The 19,372-nt window shown below is 28.2% G+C and overlaps 2 protein-coding genes across 5 annotated transcripts in view; one reads left to right on the top strand and one right to left on the bottom strand.

The window, feature by feature from the left end:
* Positions 1–4,145, top strand: part of LOC145943634 (uncharacterized) — a 13,676-nt gene extending 9,531 nt beyond the window's left edge. For all 4 annotated transcript variants that reach the window (XM_083051296.1, XM_083051300.1, XM_083051299.1 and 1 more), the window contains exons 13-15: positions 85–270; positions 384–529; positions 626–4,145. In XM_083051296.1, coding sequence (XP_082907422.1) covers positions 85–270; positions 384–529; positions 626–738 — 445 coding nt within the window. In that variant the 3' untranslated portion in view covers positions 739–4,145. The remainder of the gene's footprint in view (positions 1–84; positions 271–383; positions 530–625) is intronic.
* LOC145943933 (cilia and flagella-associated protein 47) lies at positions 3,073–19,372 on the bottom strand. Its single transcript, XM_083051853.1, has 27 exons — positions 19,125–19,372; positions 18,310–18,447; positions 18,004–18,229; positions 17,242–17,339; positions 16,978–17,135; positions 16,684–16,740; positions 16,206–16,532; positions 15,147–15,287; positions 13,808–14,064; positions 13,337–13,722; positions 12,721–13,105; positions 12,347–12,632; positions 11,783–12,108; positions 10,375–10,889; positions 9,775–10,046; positions 8,954–9,098; positions 8,205–8,390; positions 7,951–8,125; positions 7,582–7,803; positions 7,153–7,482; positions 6,689–6,847; positions 6,303–6,516; positions 5,856–6,074; positions 4,996–5,192; positions 4,551–4,773; positions 4,061–4,222; positions 3,073–3,215 (listed from the first exon to the last, which is right to left on the bottom strand). Exons 1-27 carry the CDS (start codon positions 19,370–19,372, stop codon positions 3,073–3,075), a joined length of 6,195 nt encoding a protein of 2,064 aa, XP_082907979.1.

The following is a 19,372-nucleotide window of genomic DNA, read 5'->3' as shown; positions in this document are numbered from 1 at the left end:
ATTCTAGCACATTTAAATAAACAAGAAAATGATCAAAGATATCTTTTATATCTTTGACTAAAGACTCTTAATATTTGTTATTAGATCACCTGTACGCTCTTATTATAAATCCTACAATCGGCACAATGGAGAAAAGCAAAGGCAAGTGGAGGAACGAAGAGTGATATATGTGGGACGTTTAGATGAAAATATTACCAAAGCTGATTTGCGCAAAAGATTTGAGAATTTTGGGCCTGTTGTAGATATCAGTGTACATTTGCGTGAGCATGGGTATGTATTTATTAATTACGCTTTATTATTTTTTTTTTAAGCTAATACCTTTCTTGAATATATAATATAATGTTATATTTTATATTTTATTATATATTATATATTTATTTCAGCGATAATTACGGTTTCGTCACTTTTACATATAAAGATGATGCATATGCAGCTATAGAGCATGGCAATGACAATCCCTCTCTACCCACTTATGATTTAAGCTTTGGTGGCCGTAGATCATTTTGCAAATACAAATATTCAGATCTTGGTAAGAAGAAAAAAATGCATATATACATACATATACACTTAATTATATTTATCATCTACAATTTAGAAATTATAATGAATATACTTTTTTTTATAGACGATACGGCGAGTAGGTCACCCATTAGCAAATCGTCTCAAATAAATGAAGAAAATACTTTCGATTTTCTTTTGGAGGAAGCAAAAGCTAAATTGCGTAATAGAAAAGTTTGACATATGTACTATCTAATAGTTATAAATTATAACTTAAATGATAGTACATAAATGTTATTATTGAAATATATCGAAGGAAAAGAGGCATTTTTATTTAGACAGATGCATACATGATACAGAGGCATACATGAAACAGTGCATTTTGTTACTGTTCCTTTACCATAACAAATAGCAAGTGTTAGAAGTATGCAAGTATCTAAAATTTTCGTGCCGATTGAGAGATTTAATTCGGATCTTTTATCGTAAACGCGCGAATAGTTTAATATTTGTGGAATATTTGTTACTTCGACTTCTCCGAATCTGATTCAATTTTCCGAAAGCAATATGAATTTTATCGGTTTCCTTTGATTATATCGACTTGAACTAGTATCCGCACGTTCCTAGTAAATATAATGATATGCTTAAAGGCAATATTTGCCTTGATATGTAGTGATATATTATATCTTTCAGACTCACACAAAAGTATGATCGAGAAATAATGGATTTCTTTCAAGAACAGATTTAATTTGAGCTCGCAGCAATATTAATCCTTATAAAAATTATAAGAATATTAACAACATTTTTTAATCAAGGTTTTTATAAATTTTTTAACTTCTGTTGAAACATTATTTATTGTTTATTTTACAGTTATATATTTTGTGATTATTTTAAGTGGGATATCGCGTTGCCGTATATTTAATATCTATTTTTTCATCTCTTATTTTCTTTTTGTAATTTAAAGTTAATCGAGATATCATTGCTGTGCATATTAGAGCTCAAGTTTATCATTTGTCCAATCATGATATGATTTTTTATTCAATTGAACGATAATAAATAGGAAAATTAGAATTAATGAATTAAATTGTACGCATCTAAGTTTGTAATATATGTGGCGACAGAATTCTTATGTTATAAAATGTAGGTTTATATATTTAGAACTTCATTATTTTAACATATTGATTAACATATTGATTGAAAACAGATTTTTTCGATAAAAAATTAAGTTCATTTATAACGAAAGGAGAGAGAGAGAGAGAGAGAGAGAGAGAGAGAGAGATAAGAAGTGTGAATTAATAATAAGTTATAATTACACAATACATACATATATATGATATACATGATGTTTAATATATATCTATTAATTATTGACAATAATAGCACATATGTACACAAATTTAATTAAAAAGTGTAATTGTTAGTAAAATTTCTATTTATCTCAAAAAATTCAAATTTTTTTTAAAGATTATTAAATTGTTTAATTTTTATCGAAAAAAATCTGTTTTTAATTAATTTTCAACATGGCATAAAATCGTATTTAATTAATCAAAACATGCACACACACACACACACACACACACACACACACACACACACACACCTTTATTTATAAAATCATAATTTATATAAATAATGGACACATACAAATTTATGCTTTGATTAATTAAATAGTATTATGCCACATTTAAAACTTTATTAAGTTTTTTTTTTAATGAAAACGATTCAATAAAATAATCTTTATCTAAAAAAACAAAAATTGATTGAAAGAAACAAACAATGCTTTATGTACAAAATACAAAATAAAAATCATAATGGCAAATAAGAGTGTGCGTGCGCAAAAAAAAATAGGCGCAAAATTTACACACACACATATATATATATATATATATATATATATATATACACATGTGTGTATTATGTATACATTATCTTCATTACAAGGTTTTTGAATCTTTTGTTTTCTTAAGCAAAGAACAAACGTGCACAATTTTTCCATAGACTGAAAAAGAGGCAGTGTATATATAAGTTAGTCATTAATTGATGCAGTCGTAAACGATTGTCTGGTCTAGTGCTTCCCATCGATATAGAGTGGAATTTAATAAAGGTTGTAACGTGCGCGTATACTTATTCGAATATCATGAGCTCTATATATATATATATTAATTTTGATCCTTCTTTCTGCGCTTCGGTCTGATTTGCCATTATAATTCCTTGTTTTGTATAAACAGAATTTTTTGTTAACAATTACTTTTTAATAAACTTGAATGTGTATATGTACAACTATTATCATCAATTTAGATATATTAAAAATCATGTATATTATATAATTATGATGTTTATTATTCATTAATTCACATTATATCTTATCCTTTCCTTAGACACAATTCTAAACATTAAAGCGAAAAATGAATTTAAAAAAAATTGCGGCTGAATAAATAAATTATTCTTACATTAATCCATATACATATAAAAAAACGGATTAATGGGTCAATGAGAGCCCAGTTTACGAAAAACCTGGTTTTCCTTCTTATTTTTATATTTATCCATATGCAATTATATATTGATGATAACTTACCTTTATGATCGTAAGCAATCAATAATATATATCCGAAATTCTTTGCCATCCAGAGATGTGAAAGTAATAGTAGTTTCGTACAATGGAGGAGTTGTTGGTAGGACATGTATGCTCATCGGAACTTGTTGATAGGACGGTCTTACATCTATAGATTTGTACATAATATGTAAATGTATATTAGAAAGGCATCCAGAAATTTGTTCTACTTAAATGACATATTATATGTTAAGCTTTAGAATTTTCTAAATATTTTCTGACGATATATAATTTATCTGAAGATAAATAATTTTTTCTGATAACACTTGTAATGATTCAATCCTGTTTATAAGTTTCTGTACTTTTAGGAATAATTATAATTTTTAGCAGAATTTAGCGGAAAAAAAATTTAATTATTTAAGGTAATATAGAAAAAAAATTTAGTTATATGTATAAGGTAATTTAGAAAAAAATTGTCTATATATAAAATTTATTTTTATAATTATGAAAGCAAACATATGCACGCATCATTATCGTTGATAGATTGTATAAAAAATAATGAGAAGAATTACTGTTTCTATATTGTATTTTTCAGAAAAAATATAATTAGATGATATGAGATATATAAATTGTCTGGAATCATATCTATAATTATATTTGGGGCATTATACATAAGAAAAGTATCGTTAGATTTTTGACAATGGCTTTAATTGCTGAGATACTTTGAAAATTTATTTGACACATAATATTTTGGATATAACATAATAAAAATTTTGGTTATATATAATATAATAAGCTACGGATAGCCTCGACTTGATTATGTAGCGATTCTCATTTTATACTATTTGTATTTTATACTATTTGTATTTGTATTTTGTCCGCAACAACTATCGCGTCGTTAATTTTCGTAATCTTAAAAATAATCAATATAATTAAGTGTATCTTTAAGTATATCTTTTTAGATGTATAACTCTCTGTGCACAATGTAAAAGAACAACATATTTTAAGTCTTACCTTGTATAGTGAAACATTCTGGTACAATAAGAGGACTCGATTTGTCTGAAATCGTGACTTTATATGTGACTGTGGTATTAAAGATATGGACAAATTCCAAAGCCGTGGAATCGATGTCATTTCCCATTAACCATCGTATTAAACGTAGTTCGATATATGTACCTGAAATTAACAAGAGAAAGAAAAACTGTAGTAATTAAGAACATAGTAAAATATGCAACAATTGCTTGATATAATGGTATAAAAAATCAAGACTTCTTAAAGATGTCTAAAGGACGATAAGATGTCTTTTAAATGTCTTTTAGAAACATGTGTTGTCTGGGAGAGGAGAAATATGCGCGCGCGCGTGTGTGTGTGTGTATGTATATAATCATATTATTCTTCTTTCTTTCTATATATTTATATATAGATTAAGAAGATTTACTTAATATATGTTCTAAGTTCTTTAAATGTTACATATTATGTGATTCATATTAGCAGCATAGCATACCTAAGTATTTAGACCAGAACTGACGTTCTTTTGATTCAAGAGTTTTTTGAAACATTTCAGTAACACATTTCCAGAGCTGAGTGTTTCGTGATGGTATAAGTATATTAATATTAAACGGACAATCTTTTATCCGACTTTGTTGATCTGAGCAAATACATTCTCCTTGAATCGTCCATTCGACAACGATGTGATCGTTGGTTGAGGTTTGCCAAACCGAATTTATCTGTGATAATTAATGATTTTTGCGAATAATTTCATAAAGCTAAGCTTCATTTTAATCGAGTTTTTAAGTCACTCTGAATAATGTGAAATATTAACTATACATTTATTTAATCTATAATAATCTATACTTTGCGTTGCTTATATAAACAATGACTTACAGATGACTTTCAATATTTTTCCATAAAACACGGCTTACAATTAATCATATTTATTGAGCACTTACTTGAATAATGAAGTCACCAGTTTTGGCTTGAAAGATCAACCAAAATTTTCGTTGCTCCGGTGCAATGCACGCTATACTGATCGATAAATACGCTTCTGATACACCTTCAGCGACGACTATCGATTTCTGATTTAGGAAAAGCCTTCTTGGTATTTTTCTGGCACGCAACTCACACCATCGTGTCATTTTTAGATTTGCTAAAAATATTTATTTACAACTATATTGAATAAATATCGTTTATCATAAAATAAAAAAGAATATAATAAATTAATTTAGGATATCATAATCACCGAAAAATTTCGAAATTGTAATATATTGTATATGGCAAAATAAAGCTTCGCCAATTCAAGAGAACTTTTAATTTTTATCGTAATTAAGAGTCAAATGTTATCTTAATAAAAATACAATTAAACATAATCTATTTTTTTATAGCTTTTTAACTTTTAAGTTAAATATTATAGATTACAATAGTTAAATGTCATTATAATTTTGTTACTATGATAAAAATGTAGTTGAAATTAACTAATTTTGAAATTAAGGAATAAACTTTTATTTGTTTGCACTGTTTGAAGCTTAATTTGTGATAAGCTTTATTTTTAATTATTTAAAGCATATATGATGTTTTAAAACATATCCAGACGAACTTTTCATATCATTTTAGAGTATTGAATGTTGTAACAATTTTAAATAAGTTTGTAAAATTAAAAATATAAGTAAAAGTATAATATTTGACAAATATAATTGTCATAGTCTTTCGAACTATGAAAATTGTGATAATTTCATTATAATACAATAATCGCAAGGAAAACTTTTAAAATCTTTGTGATGGCAATACTCAAAAATTCTTATTATATTCTTACAAGGTTGGCTCGGTCGCTCTTCTGTCATCCATATATCGTACTCTGCCGCATTCCGATAAGGTATATTGATTCTCAAACTTGTGTCAACAATCTCATATAGTTTGCTTTGTATAGTGTATTCGTTAGAAATTTCTAAATTATCAATATGACTTTCCAAAATGATAGTTTGGTTTCTTCCAAAATGTGGTCCAACAGCATTTCCACAAAGTAGCAAGTACGCTAAATTCAATAAATTCGATGATATTCGATACTATACGTGAGAATTTAAACTTGCTCTAAATCGATCTTAAATAATCTACAGAATATTTCGTCTAACAATAAGTTGATTATTAAATATTAAAAGCAAAAAAAAAATATTTTAGGTGATTAAGTTAGATGAAATGTATTCTATAATCCGTAAGAGAGATTCGGATACAAAAAACTGTTTAAAAAAAACTTATGTTTTACCTCTACTTTTCCTTATTTTTCTGGCATGAAATTGTATTTGTATTTGACTGCTGCCGTGCGCGTTTAATCGTAAAATCGAGACAGGCTTCAAGACAATAAAAAAACGATTGGTATTGTTCACGAACGAAAGTAAATAATTTACAGTGTTGTTCGTCGGATTTGAAACGCTTAATCGCTTCGTTACTGTATGGGATAGCGGGCAGCTAAATTTAATCTGCAATGATAATAATACAAATGTAACAGTCGCGATATTTAAGCTTATTGTTAGACGTTTATATGGGACACACTACACATTTCTCTATAACACTATTTCAAAATTTAAAGATTCTCTGTATTTGAGTAATGTTAAATATAAAAACTAATATATTAAATTATTTTGTACAAACCTTCGCATGAGGCACATATGTTGGCAATGCTTGAAAAAGATAAACAACCAACATTAACATTTGCACTTGATTCGGATTAACTAGTTGCATCGGCGTAATCATAAACCCAAGGCGTATCTTCCTCCAAGCAGTGATCAAACAAATAGCATTGTGCAATGCCTGTGCATATAAAATTTTATGAAATTACATAATATGCAGATGCAGAGTATATACATAAGATTATATTGTAATTAAAGATTGATTAAAGACTGAAGATTCTTTAATTACACTATAATTACAATGAGTAAAACCATGGATACGTATTCCGCACACCTTCAAAATAAAAATTTTGTATATTACTATAGGTTTTCGAATGCTTACTTTTCATGATATAAATTACAATTTAAAATAGTTTTTTAAATTAGATAATACGCTGTTGAAATAATCAAGTTTAAAGCTTTCATTATTATTTAATGTTGAATTACCTCTTGCTTGTTCCTTATACAAATATATAAATTGCTAAAATATTCGTCGATCAGAAAAGGACAATAGGCTGCTGTAACCGCGATTAGCACTAAGCTGTCCGACAAATCACGATGAAAATTTTGGACCGCACGGTGTTCGGCCACATCCTGCTTCTCTCGCGGATTCAAAATTACACGGCGAGTCATCCAATCTCGTACACATTGTTGCTCGTAATGATACTGCAGCCAAGACAGTAGAAATCTTTCTTCCGAGCAACGGTTATCTACTGAAGTGAGTTTGTCACTCGATAAATTTACAATATTCCATATGGCTCTCTCATGAAGCTCGTACTGTCTTGGCAAGCTGTAAGATATACGCACGATTAAAAATAATTGTAAATTACAGTATATACAGACGTAACGTGAAATAATTAACCTAGATGTAGATACTATTGATCCCCAATTTATTGTGGATCTTTTCGAAGAACATGCTGCAAAGGATGATGACGTGTCGAATTTATGTTCATGTATTCCGCGGAGCACAAAACACTTATACGTTTGCAAAATTACGTCCAACCAACATTGCTTGCTTCGTGATTCAAATAATTGTCGAGATAATTGTTCGCATTGTATTTCGGTACGACTCGTATCCAAAAATTTCCTTTTATGTGTCTGTAATATTATTGTTAACAGATTTTCGTAGAAACAAGTTTATTTAACTAAAATCTTTATATAAAATATAAATCTTTATCTAAAAAAAAATATATATATACATATATAGTATATAAAATTTTTATAACTCTTTAGTTAAAAACTCACATTATTCTGCATGTCAATGCTAATTAAATAATCGTCGTAACTTAGGAGATATTGCGTCGAAATGTGAATTAAATACGCTCCATGATATATGAGAAAATCGAGCATTTTATCATATAACTGGAGGACATGATTTATTCTCTCGATGTCATTTTCGGGTAACGGTTGTTGTTTCAATCTTGAATAAAGAAAGTACAATAATATATCTAAGAAAACACATACAATGAATAAATGTATATGTATATTGTCAATATTACAATTCTCCCAGATAATTGCGAATTTCTGATCCTGTGAGTGATTCAAGTACATCGATAAATGACGGCATAATGGCCTTAATTTTCTGTTTAGAATTTCTCACGCATGACTTTTTTTTTACGCAGAAGTTTGAAAAAGCTGCCGTAATTCCATGGGCAATGTTTGGATAAAAATGAAATTTTAACGGGCTTGAATATATCCATTCTTCCACAATCGTCATTACTCTCTGTATATATTTCTTACAATCGCTGGTAAATAAAATATAAATATAATTTTTTTTATACAAGAGATATTTGCAAAGTAAGTTGTTTGAAATTTTATAAAATATTATATTTGTAGACAAATGCAACTAAAATTTCATAAGAATTCTAATAAAGAAATGTTAAATTAATAATTCTTTTAAATATTAGGAAGAATGTAATCATATAGAAAATATCCAAATTTGTATAAATTTTAAAATAGTAAAATAATAAACTATTTATTTACTCTTTATTATTTTATTCTACACATTTATACTTTTTCTTTTTAAATAGGTAATTTCTATCAAAATGTTTGTATTAAAATTAATTAATAACTAATTATCTCAGTTTTTGATCATCAGAGTAAATAAATCTCATTTATATTAAGCTTGAAAATGCAAAATTTAAAAAGCTTCCAAATAAATAATTTATCCTGATTATTATTCACAGTTTGTTTTAAAGTCTCATAATGTATATATGTGAATATAATCTTTCTATTTTCTAAAATTTACCTATTTTGATCATTGGTGGGATAATAAGGATGCGGCAATCTTTCGGACTGTTTGTGATTACTCGCTTCAAGATCGATAGGAAACGCGGAATGTTTTTTACAAATCAATACTTCTACATCATCATATTCTTCATCATCATCATCCGCTGCCCAGTTCCCATTTATCTTGTTATTTATTCTATACTTATTAGTGTTTATTTCTTCATTTTCATGCAAACTGTATTTATTATTTTTTTGAACGAAACTTCTGCTCCGATTATCAAAATGAGAAATAATACTGAATCTTGGCTCAAATAATTTACTCTGAAATTAAACAAATATGACAGAGCAAGTAATTTTGTTTTTACTTATTAAAACAGATATTTCGAAAATATCTCTATATAAATATTTATTAGGCATTTACACTAATGTATACTTGAAATTATTAGAATAGAATATATGTATATTGCAAGAAGAAAAGTAATTATAGAAAAGAAATTATAGAAAGTAATTTATAGAAAATACTGTAAAATAATACAAATCATATAAAGTCATTTTTATCAAAAAAGCAAGAAAATAATATAAAACCAATGTAATTTTGGAGAATTCAAATATATCCGTTTCTGACGTTAAAAGTATATAAAAAAGGATATTATATGTATATTAATTACTGGGGAGGGGAGAAGAGTTCGTTTATCTACAAATGTAAGTAGAGATTATTTTTTAAACATAAATCTGAATTCAAAATTGTATCGATTTTACTTTCAGATTTTACTGTGAAATATTCGTTGTGTAGCAAATCAAAAAGTAAGAAATACGAAAAGTAAAAACGCACGCGTTTACGTGTTTGAAGTATTTCTTCATCAATTTCATCTGTTGTGTTATTCAATGAATATGAAATATGCTCCTCCAAATATCTATCTGTCGCATTCGTCTCATCAAAGATGGACGATTTCATAGGATATATGTATGTCGTTAACAAATTATTGTCCGCTGTTGCATATATCGTTAAAAAACACATAGCAAGTTCATGATTGTCCCAAAATTTAATCGTTGAACAAAACGATATCGGTTGATCGCTTTTGAATATTATTCTCGCTTCAAGTTCCACATATCTTTTTGTACAATAAAAAGCATTTTTTTTTAGATATATTTATATGAAATGATTAGTTGACCGAAAAAGTATTAATTTTTGCGAAATGATAGATTTACAACAGAGAAGATTTACAATATAAAAAAATAATATATATATATATATATATATATATATATATATATATACATACATATACATATCATATTTACATTATATAATTTTTTACTTTGTACAACAATACATATATATAATATAATATATTGTTCGATTATAATTAGTAAGTTAGTTTTGATATTTCGTTGGAGGTAAATGCTTTGAATTTGAAATAGAATCTACATACAACTCACGGTTGAGGAGAGATGATATTGCCGTTTGAGAATTCGATGCGTAACAATTTGTCTTTATAATCATCGCTGCATCCTGGCGTCATCGAGAAGTTCGAGTTTATAAACGTAACGTTATCAAAGTGCCTTGCTTGGATTTTGAACTTTTCTTCTATCGCCGTACCGAGAGGAACAGGCGTGAAATATATCTTCGTCGGCTCGACGTCGATCGAACTGGCGGGAAATTCGCCGTCGAGATGTAATTTATTGAACATGCCGTCGTCGAGTTTACCGCGAACGTATATCGGTGCCTCGATACTAAAGCTGCCGTGTTTCTTCGGTTTAAACTTGAGAACAAAGAAGACACTGCTGCCAGGACATAAGATACAATCGATCGAATCAAATGTTCGTTTGATTTCTGCACCACAAGACCATTCAATGGTAAATGGGCAATCCGCTTCATTAAATTTCTCGATATTTATTGATACCACTATGTTCCCCGGTGTTGTCTGATTTTCTATAGAAAATTCTTCGGACACCTAGCAATGAAAACGAAAGAAAAAAATATAAATATACAATTGCTTGTATATATAATGAAATATAATACATTCTGTGTAATGTAAAATTGGTGGTTAGTCTAGAAGAATAAAAAAATATATTTCATTAAAGTTTATAGAAATATTTTACATAGATTTATATTTCTATTTATTTCTCATTTTTATTTAAGTTATTTAAATAAAAATGATAATATTTTGATTTTTAGAAGTAAGTTTTATAAGAAAGATGCTAAGCAAACATATATATTTATTTATGGCAGTTTGATCTTTAAAAGATTTCCAATTAATCAATAAATATTCATTAATTTAATCTAAAAATGTATCATTATATCAACTTATATCGTTACATCAATTTATCATTTTACATTAACAATATGTTACTGTATAATCAACGAAATAATTGTTTTAAATTTTAAATTATTATATTAGGGGTGTGCAAAAGTTTTAGTCTTTTTCTTCAGCGTTCTGATTTAATTATCTTAAATTCAAACCGATGTCTTTTTTTCGCAACGGAATCCAAAATTTACCAGAAAGGTGGCAAAAAGTTATAGATAATGAGGGAAAATATTTTGAAGATTGAATTATAGTACTTATATTATGTATAAATAAAAAAAAGTTAAGAAAAAAAGACTAAAACTTTTGCACACCCCTAATATATTACTTAATAAGTCAACAATTGCAGTATCTCTTTATTTTTAATTATCTTTAGTAAAAATCTCATCAATATGGCCTTAAGTTAATAACTTTAATATGATAATTATTTAATAAAAAAAAATTTTATTTAAGATGTAAAAATTCTTTAGCTTTTTTTAAAAAGTGTCTTTATATTTCTATTCGATGTTTTTCATGTTTTATCAATATATATACAATCTTACTTTGTTAATTGCGGAGTTGAATTGAAACATAAGCTTATTAAAGAAAACGACACGACCAGCAACAGTACAATCGATAAATATTGTGGGCAGGGAGAGTTTATCCGGCAATGATGTTATGGTAAAACCCGATAAATGTTCGTAATGAGTTTGGCGTGATTTTAGAAACTCTGAAGGTCTCGTGCTGTTTGAATTCAACGTCGATACTGGACCAAGCAGTTGATTTATCATTATCGGCAAATAAAAAGCGTAGCTGGCCAGGTCAATCGGTAGAAAGTGTAAATAGAGATTTTGACTTGCGCCCGGGGCGATGGGTATTCCTTCCATACCTTTTTATTTATAAAATACTTATAAATAATATAAAACTTAAAAAATTATAATAAAATATTCTGTAAAATTTTATGTAAAATTTTTTAAAATTAAATTTATCAAATTGTCTATGCTGTCTGTTTTATCAATTGTCTATTTATCAAGTCTATACTGTGTTAAAAGTACTAAAGTAGTTATAAATTATAAAAGTACTAGGAAAAAATATCATTACTTTAAGATATAATGGAGATTGTTTACCTATCTCCGAGTTTTTATTGTTTGCCATCAGTAAGACGCGAAATTCAGGATATTCTTCTAGCAAAATTTGCAGTTTTAATGTTGTTGTTCCAATATTTGTGGCTGTTATCTGATGAATCTGAAAAGCATCGATGCTGACGCGTTTTATATCTATTCGTTGCGGCAGAATTTTCAATCGTGGGAATGATACATTGCCGTTTATTCTATACAGTAACCGTAGACATCCTTGAATTGTGACAGGGATTGCAATAGAAAAACGACAACAAACGTCGAGCATAAGACGCACCTAAATATTTATTGTTTATCAATGTCATGATATATAGGTATATATAATATGCATGCATTTGAATTCGCTAATATAGTAAAGACCATACTTCAAGAATTACAATACCACGCGGCGATATCTTTCCTCGTAATGGATTAACATCGCAGCCACGTATCAACGATGCACTATCTATCTCATACGCCATCTCATTAAATTCGAAATTTTGGAGAACGGCGATCACTTTGGTCGGCAAATTGAGAGGTATCTCACCAAGATTCGTACTATCATTTACGAATTCAACCCTCGGTACAAATCGAGGTACATTAAGCTTTAGAGATACGCAACTTCCGCTTTCGCATATCATTATCGCTTGAGCGCTATTAGTTTTTGCGTTATTAGATTCGTAATACACATAAGCGTATAAAGTAGCGTTTCCTCGTATGGATCCTGATCTCGGTTCTATGTAGAAGCCAGCAGCAGACGGTATTTCCCATCTGTAATAAATTTTGTAATTTGCGTTACATTTTGAACTACATTTTTATTTAGCAATATATCCAATGCTTATCAAAATCGGAAGTAAACATATACGAATCTTTTCTTGTTGGTGTGTCACTATTTCACTTACGTAAATTCTTTAATTAATTTTGAATATACGTATATACTTCTTTTAGAGAAGTGATTTATTATGATTTATCGTAGGTAGAAAAAGGAAATACATTTTTTACCTAAAATATATCTTTGCGCCTAGTTTGTTTGTAACTCGAATAACAGAGTCCATTGGTCGGTAAACTTCCTCGCCTGACCATTCCTTTCCAAGTTCAATCTCTCTTTTGTCGATGTACAACTGTTTGCGTACGACATTGGCAGTAATACTAAGTTCGAAGGAGTGATTATCGTTAATCATGTAATTGATGTATCCGTTAAACTTGCCAAGACCATCTGCAAGGTACTCGACGAGTCTTGTTGCCATCGAATTTGGTTGCAAGATCATCAAATTACCTTCCGGAAAACGGATGTACTTGGTTGAGACACTCATTAATCGTATCATCACTGGAATATTGTTTGTATTTTTTACAACCAAGCGTTGATAGTTGAAGCTATTCGATGCTACCTATCAATTACTTAGTGTTCGTGATCAAGATGATTTAATGAACATATTGTTGGAATCGTTACTCTTGTTTGATTACCATGCTTACCATGCCAAAAGCGAAGGTAGTCGGAAAAATGTGAACGTTATATATTTGTAAGGGCGATAAAGGTATCAATATGATTGCATTAGTTGTAAAAATCGATTTCTTGAGAGAACATCTTTTTAAACATTCCGTAAATTTATCAATTATTTTCGAATAATTTTTATAGAGTAGTTTCCATTTGGGTGGAAGAAGAAGGCGTTTCATAATTTCTTCATCGTCATTTGCTTTTGTGTATGTGCATGTTGGCAAACTTCTTTCATCTTTAAAAAGTCGACTTTTAAAATATTAGACTTAAAATATTATAACATAAAATCATTAAAGTAAAGTCGTCAGTGATAAATAAAATTATAAATGTTTATTACTAATTCGACCTGACTGGCCAGTACAAAAAGTTTGATACAACGATGTTTCGGCCCTTGGGTACGGGCCCTTTTCAAGTTATTACTGCAAACACATACAAATAACAAAACGAATCAGATTAACAATGCGGAAATAAAAAATATATAAGGTGTCTAAGTGTCAAATTTGATTAAAAACGAAGCACAAATTACAAAGAAAGTTTAACAAATTTAAATGGTACCTTTCGAGGTGTCAATATGAAAGATGTGTAGTTACTAAAGTTTAAAGGGCAAGCAATGTATATTTATTGTTTAACATACCAAGAGTCTGATATCGAAAGACGTTGTAAAAAGGACGTGAAACAAAGATGAGAAAAACATATAACGGTGCATGAACAATCAAACGCTGTGTATTAATGAGTCATATATCGAGTTTAAATTATCCGTATCTTTTTGTAAATTTATGTTGCTACTATGTTTTTTAATATAAAACATTTCAGCTATTTCCCTTTTTCTTAAATGTTTTTCACAATGTAGGATTCTAGGTTCATTCCAATTAAAATCATGTCCGTGTTGGGTACGGTGTTTGCTAATTACATTATGATTGATGAGATGTTTTTTAATGTTATTGCTATGTTCTTTAATACGTGTTAAAAGTTGTCTTTTGGTTTGACCAGTGTAAGTCGCATCACAGTCATTACATTTAATCCTGTATACAACATTAGTTTTGTGAACGTTGTCTATATTGTCTTTACCGCGCTTAATTAGACTATTTAATTTTTTTGGTATCGTGTATATTACATTAAGGCCGCATTTGTTAAGGGCAATGTTTATATTTTCACTGAGGTTTTTTATGTATGGTAAAGGAACAATCAATGTGATGTCAAGCATCTTAGGAGTGACCTCGTTACAAAATTTTAATGCTTTTATTCTATTATAACTTATATAATATTATAACTTGAAAACTTGCGTATCGGTCAAATAATAATTAAACATGGACTTACTCAGAAATTCATTTTTGGATTTGATAATATTCACTGTACATTTAACGAAGTAACTTCCAACTTTCATCTTTTCAAGACATCTTCTCGCTCCAGTCAAATTATAAGAATCCGCTGTGACATTGAATAACAGCTTAAACGAAGGTTGATCTATAAGAAATATCTTATTCAATCTTCTTATTTTTTTATCTAATATTATAAATATTAAATATTGACAAAAATAAATTATATAAGCTAGAACAAAATAGAAACATTTTAAACAATGCTTTTGCATATATATATATATATATATATATATATATATATACACTAGCGGATCCTGACGTCGATAATGGAGGGGGGGGGGGGGGGCCCTATGTAAATTATACTCATTACGCATTCAAGGAGTTAAGTATAAATTAAGTCAGACATAGGACGAAATAATGAGATAATTTTGTTGTACGAAAATAATTGGACAAAATTCTTTGTCTCTATATAATATATATTATATAGATATAATATATATTATATAGGTATAATATATATTATATAGATATAATATATATTATATAGGTATAATATACATATATTATATATATATTATATAGATATAAAGAATTTCACCTAATTATTTTCGTGCAATGAAATTATCTCATCATTTCGTCCTATGTCTGACTTAATCTATACTTAACTCCTTGAATGCGTAATGAGTATTTACACGCGTAATTTACACTGTATCTTATTTATATATATACACTAGCGGATCCTGACGTCGATAGCTCTTTAATGTTTGTTTTTCTTTATTTATATTTTTTAAACAAATTCAGCAAAACTGTTTATTTTAATTTGCAAGGGGGGGGTTTGCCCCCCCTCCGGATCCACCAGTGTATATATATATATATATATATATATATATACATATTTTTTTCTTATAAAGTTTCATGTTTAAAATGACAAATCTAACAATAGCAAAAAATTTTCGCAAAGTATAACTTCTTTGAAAATTTCATTAACTTTATTACATTATACCGGGACTTGAACATGTGCTAATTGCTAACATTTAAAATTGAAATCAAGAGGAATAATTACTGCTTTCTTTGCCGCGAACTTTAATAAGAATTTCGATGGACGTGTTCGACTTAAGTTTTACCCGACTCGGGCAACAGTGTGCAGTTGCACTCGGTACACATTCCACATATATCGGTGCAATGGAAGGATTTGTCAAACGAAGTACGCGTTGTGATAGCTGGCCGACTATTAAGTCGCCAAAATAGAGGCTATCAGGTTCGAGATGCAATTGTACCGTTTCCGCTTCGCCGTAAAGACAAAGCCGTATTATATCGCCGGTTCCTGAATCAATATTTGATACGCAGGATGTTGACAAAGAAGAAATCTCCATCATTGATTCTTCTGTTAAAATGTGTTAAAATAGATAGTTGAATATTACATGATTATGTAATCTAGAGATGTTTAAACAAAAATATTTTACAGAAAAAATATGAGTGTATGTTATATTAATATATTTCTTTTAACGCATAAGTCATTAGATATGATTACTCACGTATATAAATTCTCTGTGATAAGGTATCTGTGGTAGAGTTCCTTACAACATCAATCCCTGTGAAACATTATTTAAATGGAAATTTATACTTTATATTACACACACACAAATATTATGCATGAATATAATTTTTCGTAATGTACGCTTGTATATAATTTTTTATAATCTTAAATATACATAATAGTTATGAGTAAAAAATCAGATGAGTATGTGGAATATTCTTTATAATTAGGAGATATCAAAAACTATGAATATAAATTAATAAAATTAGAATAAAAAATCAAATAAACGCACTCATGTTATCTTCTAAATCTCTTTCTATACAGTCTACTTTAATTATTCTCATAAATGCCATAAAATCTCTATTTTCTCGATTTTGATTTTCAGATTTTTTTGGCTGTTTTTGTTTATGTTTTTGTCTCCATTGTGATAACATGGTTATTGGTGAAAACCTACAATTAGATGTATTAAATATTATTTTCTTAATAAATGGCATTGTTGTTCCTTTTCATAATAAATTTGATTTTATATTTGTGACAATGCGATAACCGCACTCACTTTACTTCGAAGATGATACCTTGAAACGGATTCATTCGCCCTTCCAGCGGACAAATTTCAAAGGCACTGTAAATAGGATTGTGCTTGCGATGAATATCCTGCAAAAATAATATAAATCTATTAAAAACATAATATAAAAAACGTAATATAAGCGCGTATCTATTACGTATGAGTTAATCGATTAAAAATATCAAATAGTAGAGCATATATCAGATAATCTTTTATCTGCCTTTTGATTTTAAATTTACAAGATCTACAATGAATCTCAAAAATTTAAACTTTTTTTATATTTAATATTTTAAATTTATATTTTTAAAAGTTTTAATCCCAGGTTCTTTTTTATACAAATATATTTCTAAATTTTTGTTATTACATTATAGTGCAGATGACTAGATTGTAAATCCTTCGCTTGTTGAATTTTCTTTACTAATAAGTTAAAGAAAAAGAATCTATTCTAATTTCTAATCAGTTCCGTTCGATATTTTTTTCATTACTTACATGCTTACAATGCAAAACATAAGTAATTTTAGATAAAAACAATATTTGAATAAATATTGAAATAACTCCATAACAAACTTATTCGAGTTAATGGAGCAAATTGGACATTCTTGTTCTCTATAAGTTCTAGATATAAATTTTAAGAATTTTAAATAAGAAAATTGATAACTAGTTTACATTTAAGAGTTTTAAACATCAATTTTTAAACTTTATCACTAATTAAAATTTCTAATTTATTTAAAAAAAAACCCATTTGTTTCATACTCGAATGCATTTCACTTCGTTGTCGAGCTCGCCGAGAACAACGTAATTGGAGATTCGAGACGAAAGATTTCGTAAGACGAAAGTATCGCATCTGCTGGTATTTTCTATCGTGGGTGGAAAATCGATAAGGGTGATATTTCCGGTCGTATTCGGATGATAAACTACTAATCTCGGTATAATGATATGCACTTGTATAGGAACGCGTATGTTTGGAGTAGATTTAATCCTAGAAAAATCCATTTTTAAATCTTTCTTACAATAACAAACATTATAAGTGACGAGTGACGAGCACTGAGAATATCTTACCAAAATTCGCTGTAAAAGACGCCTTCGTTTCCGCCCATTAATTCGATTTGAAGTTTCACTTCTTTTTGTGGTTTGATTCTTCCATGACGAGGCTTTATTGTTATGTCCAAGTCATTTTGACCGAGATCGATCGAGAATCTGTTAATTTATTTCCAAATTTATAGAAAACTTGCTTATAATAAGTTTATTTAAGTCTCATTATTTTTAAAAGTTTTCAATTTTACTCTGGAGGAAAAAAAATAAACTCACAATCAGATAAGAGAAGAACATGCCCACACATAGAATAGATCAATATTATGACTTTTGTTTCTAAAATAACTAATATAATTTTTTGACTCAAAAGAGTTTTATCAAGTATATCTTTTAAAAATGTATCCGTATATATTATAATAAAAATTAATTAAAGATTTTGACGTTGTTCTCTTAGAACTAATTTGCATTTATATATATATGATATAATTATATACATGATAAATTATTGCTATAATCTGCAATTAAGTCATTTTGTAACTAACAAATAGGAAGATTACTGTACATCTGAATGTTTTAAAATAGAATAGATAAAATTGATTTTTTTGTTACATAAAACCTAGCTGTATATATGTACATATGTCAACTAATAAAATTTTTAACAAACTTTTAACTTAAGATTCGATGTTTATGTCAAGTGTATATATTTATATTTTTATCAAAATTTGTATGTTATATGGACCGCAAATATTTATACATATATCTCAATAAAGAAATTTAGTTAAAACAAAAAGATATTAAATTACTACTCGAGCGTCTAAAAACTTTTTACGTGATACGTATACCTGGTACTTTTACTTCCTTCATTGTGAATTGTTAATATTTTTAAGCCGGACGAATAACCAATGTCAATGGTACCAAAATCTATCGACTTTGGGTCTATGCTGATGTGTCCAGTGACGAGTGTACATATCGCGCGATAATCAAAAATCTTTCCGTTGATCTCGATTGGAATTATTGCATGCAATACAGATGGTCTTTTGAAGGTATAAGTCACGCATGTTGTTATGCTTAGTCCAGGACTTATCCGCAT

The sequence above is a fragment of the Prenolepis imparis genome, unplaced genomic scaffold (genome assembly GCF_030444845.1).
Source record: "Prenolepis imparis isolate NDT839.2.m4 unplaced genomic scaffold, iyPreImpa1.0 SCAF_12, whole genome shotgun sequence".
NCBI classification, from domain to species: domain Eukaryota; kingdom Metazoa; phylum Arthropoda; class Insecta; order Hymenoptera; family Formicidae; genus Prenolepis; species Prenolepis imparis.
This window is presented reverse-complemented; position numbering and strand designations above follow the sequence as displayed.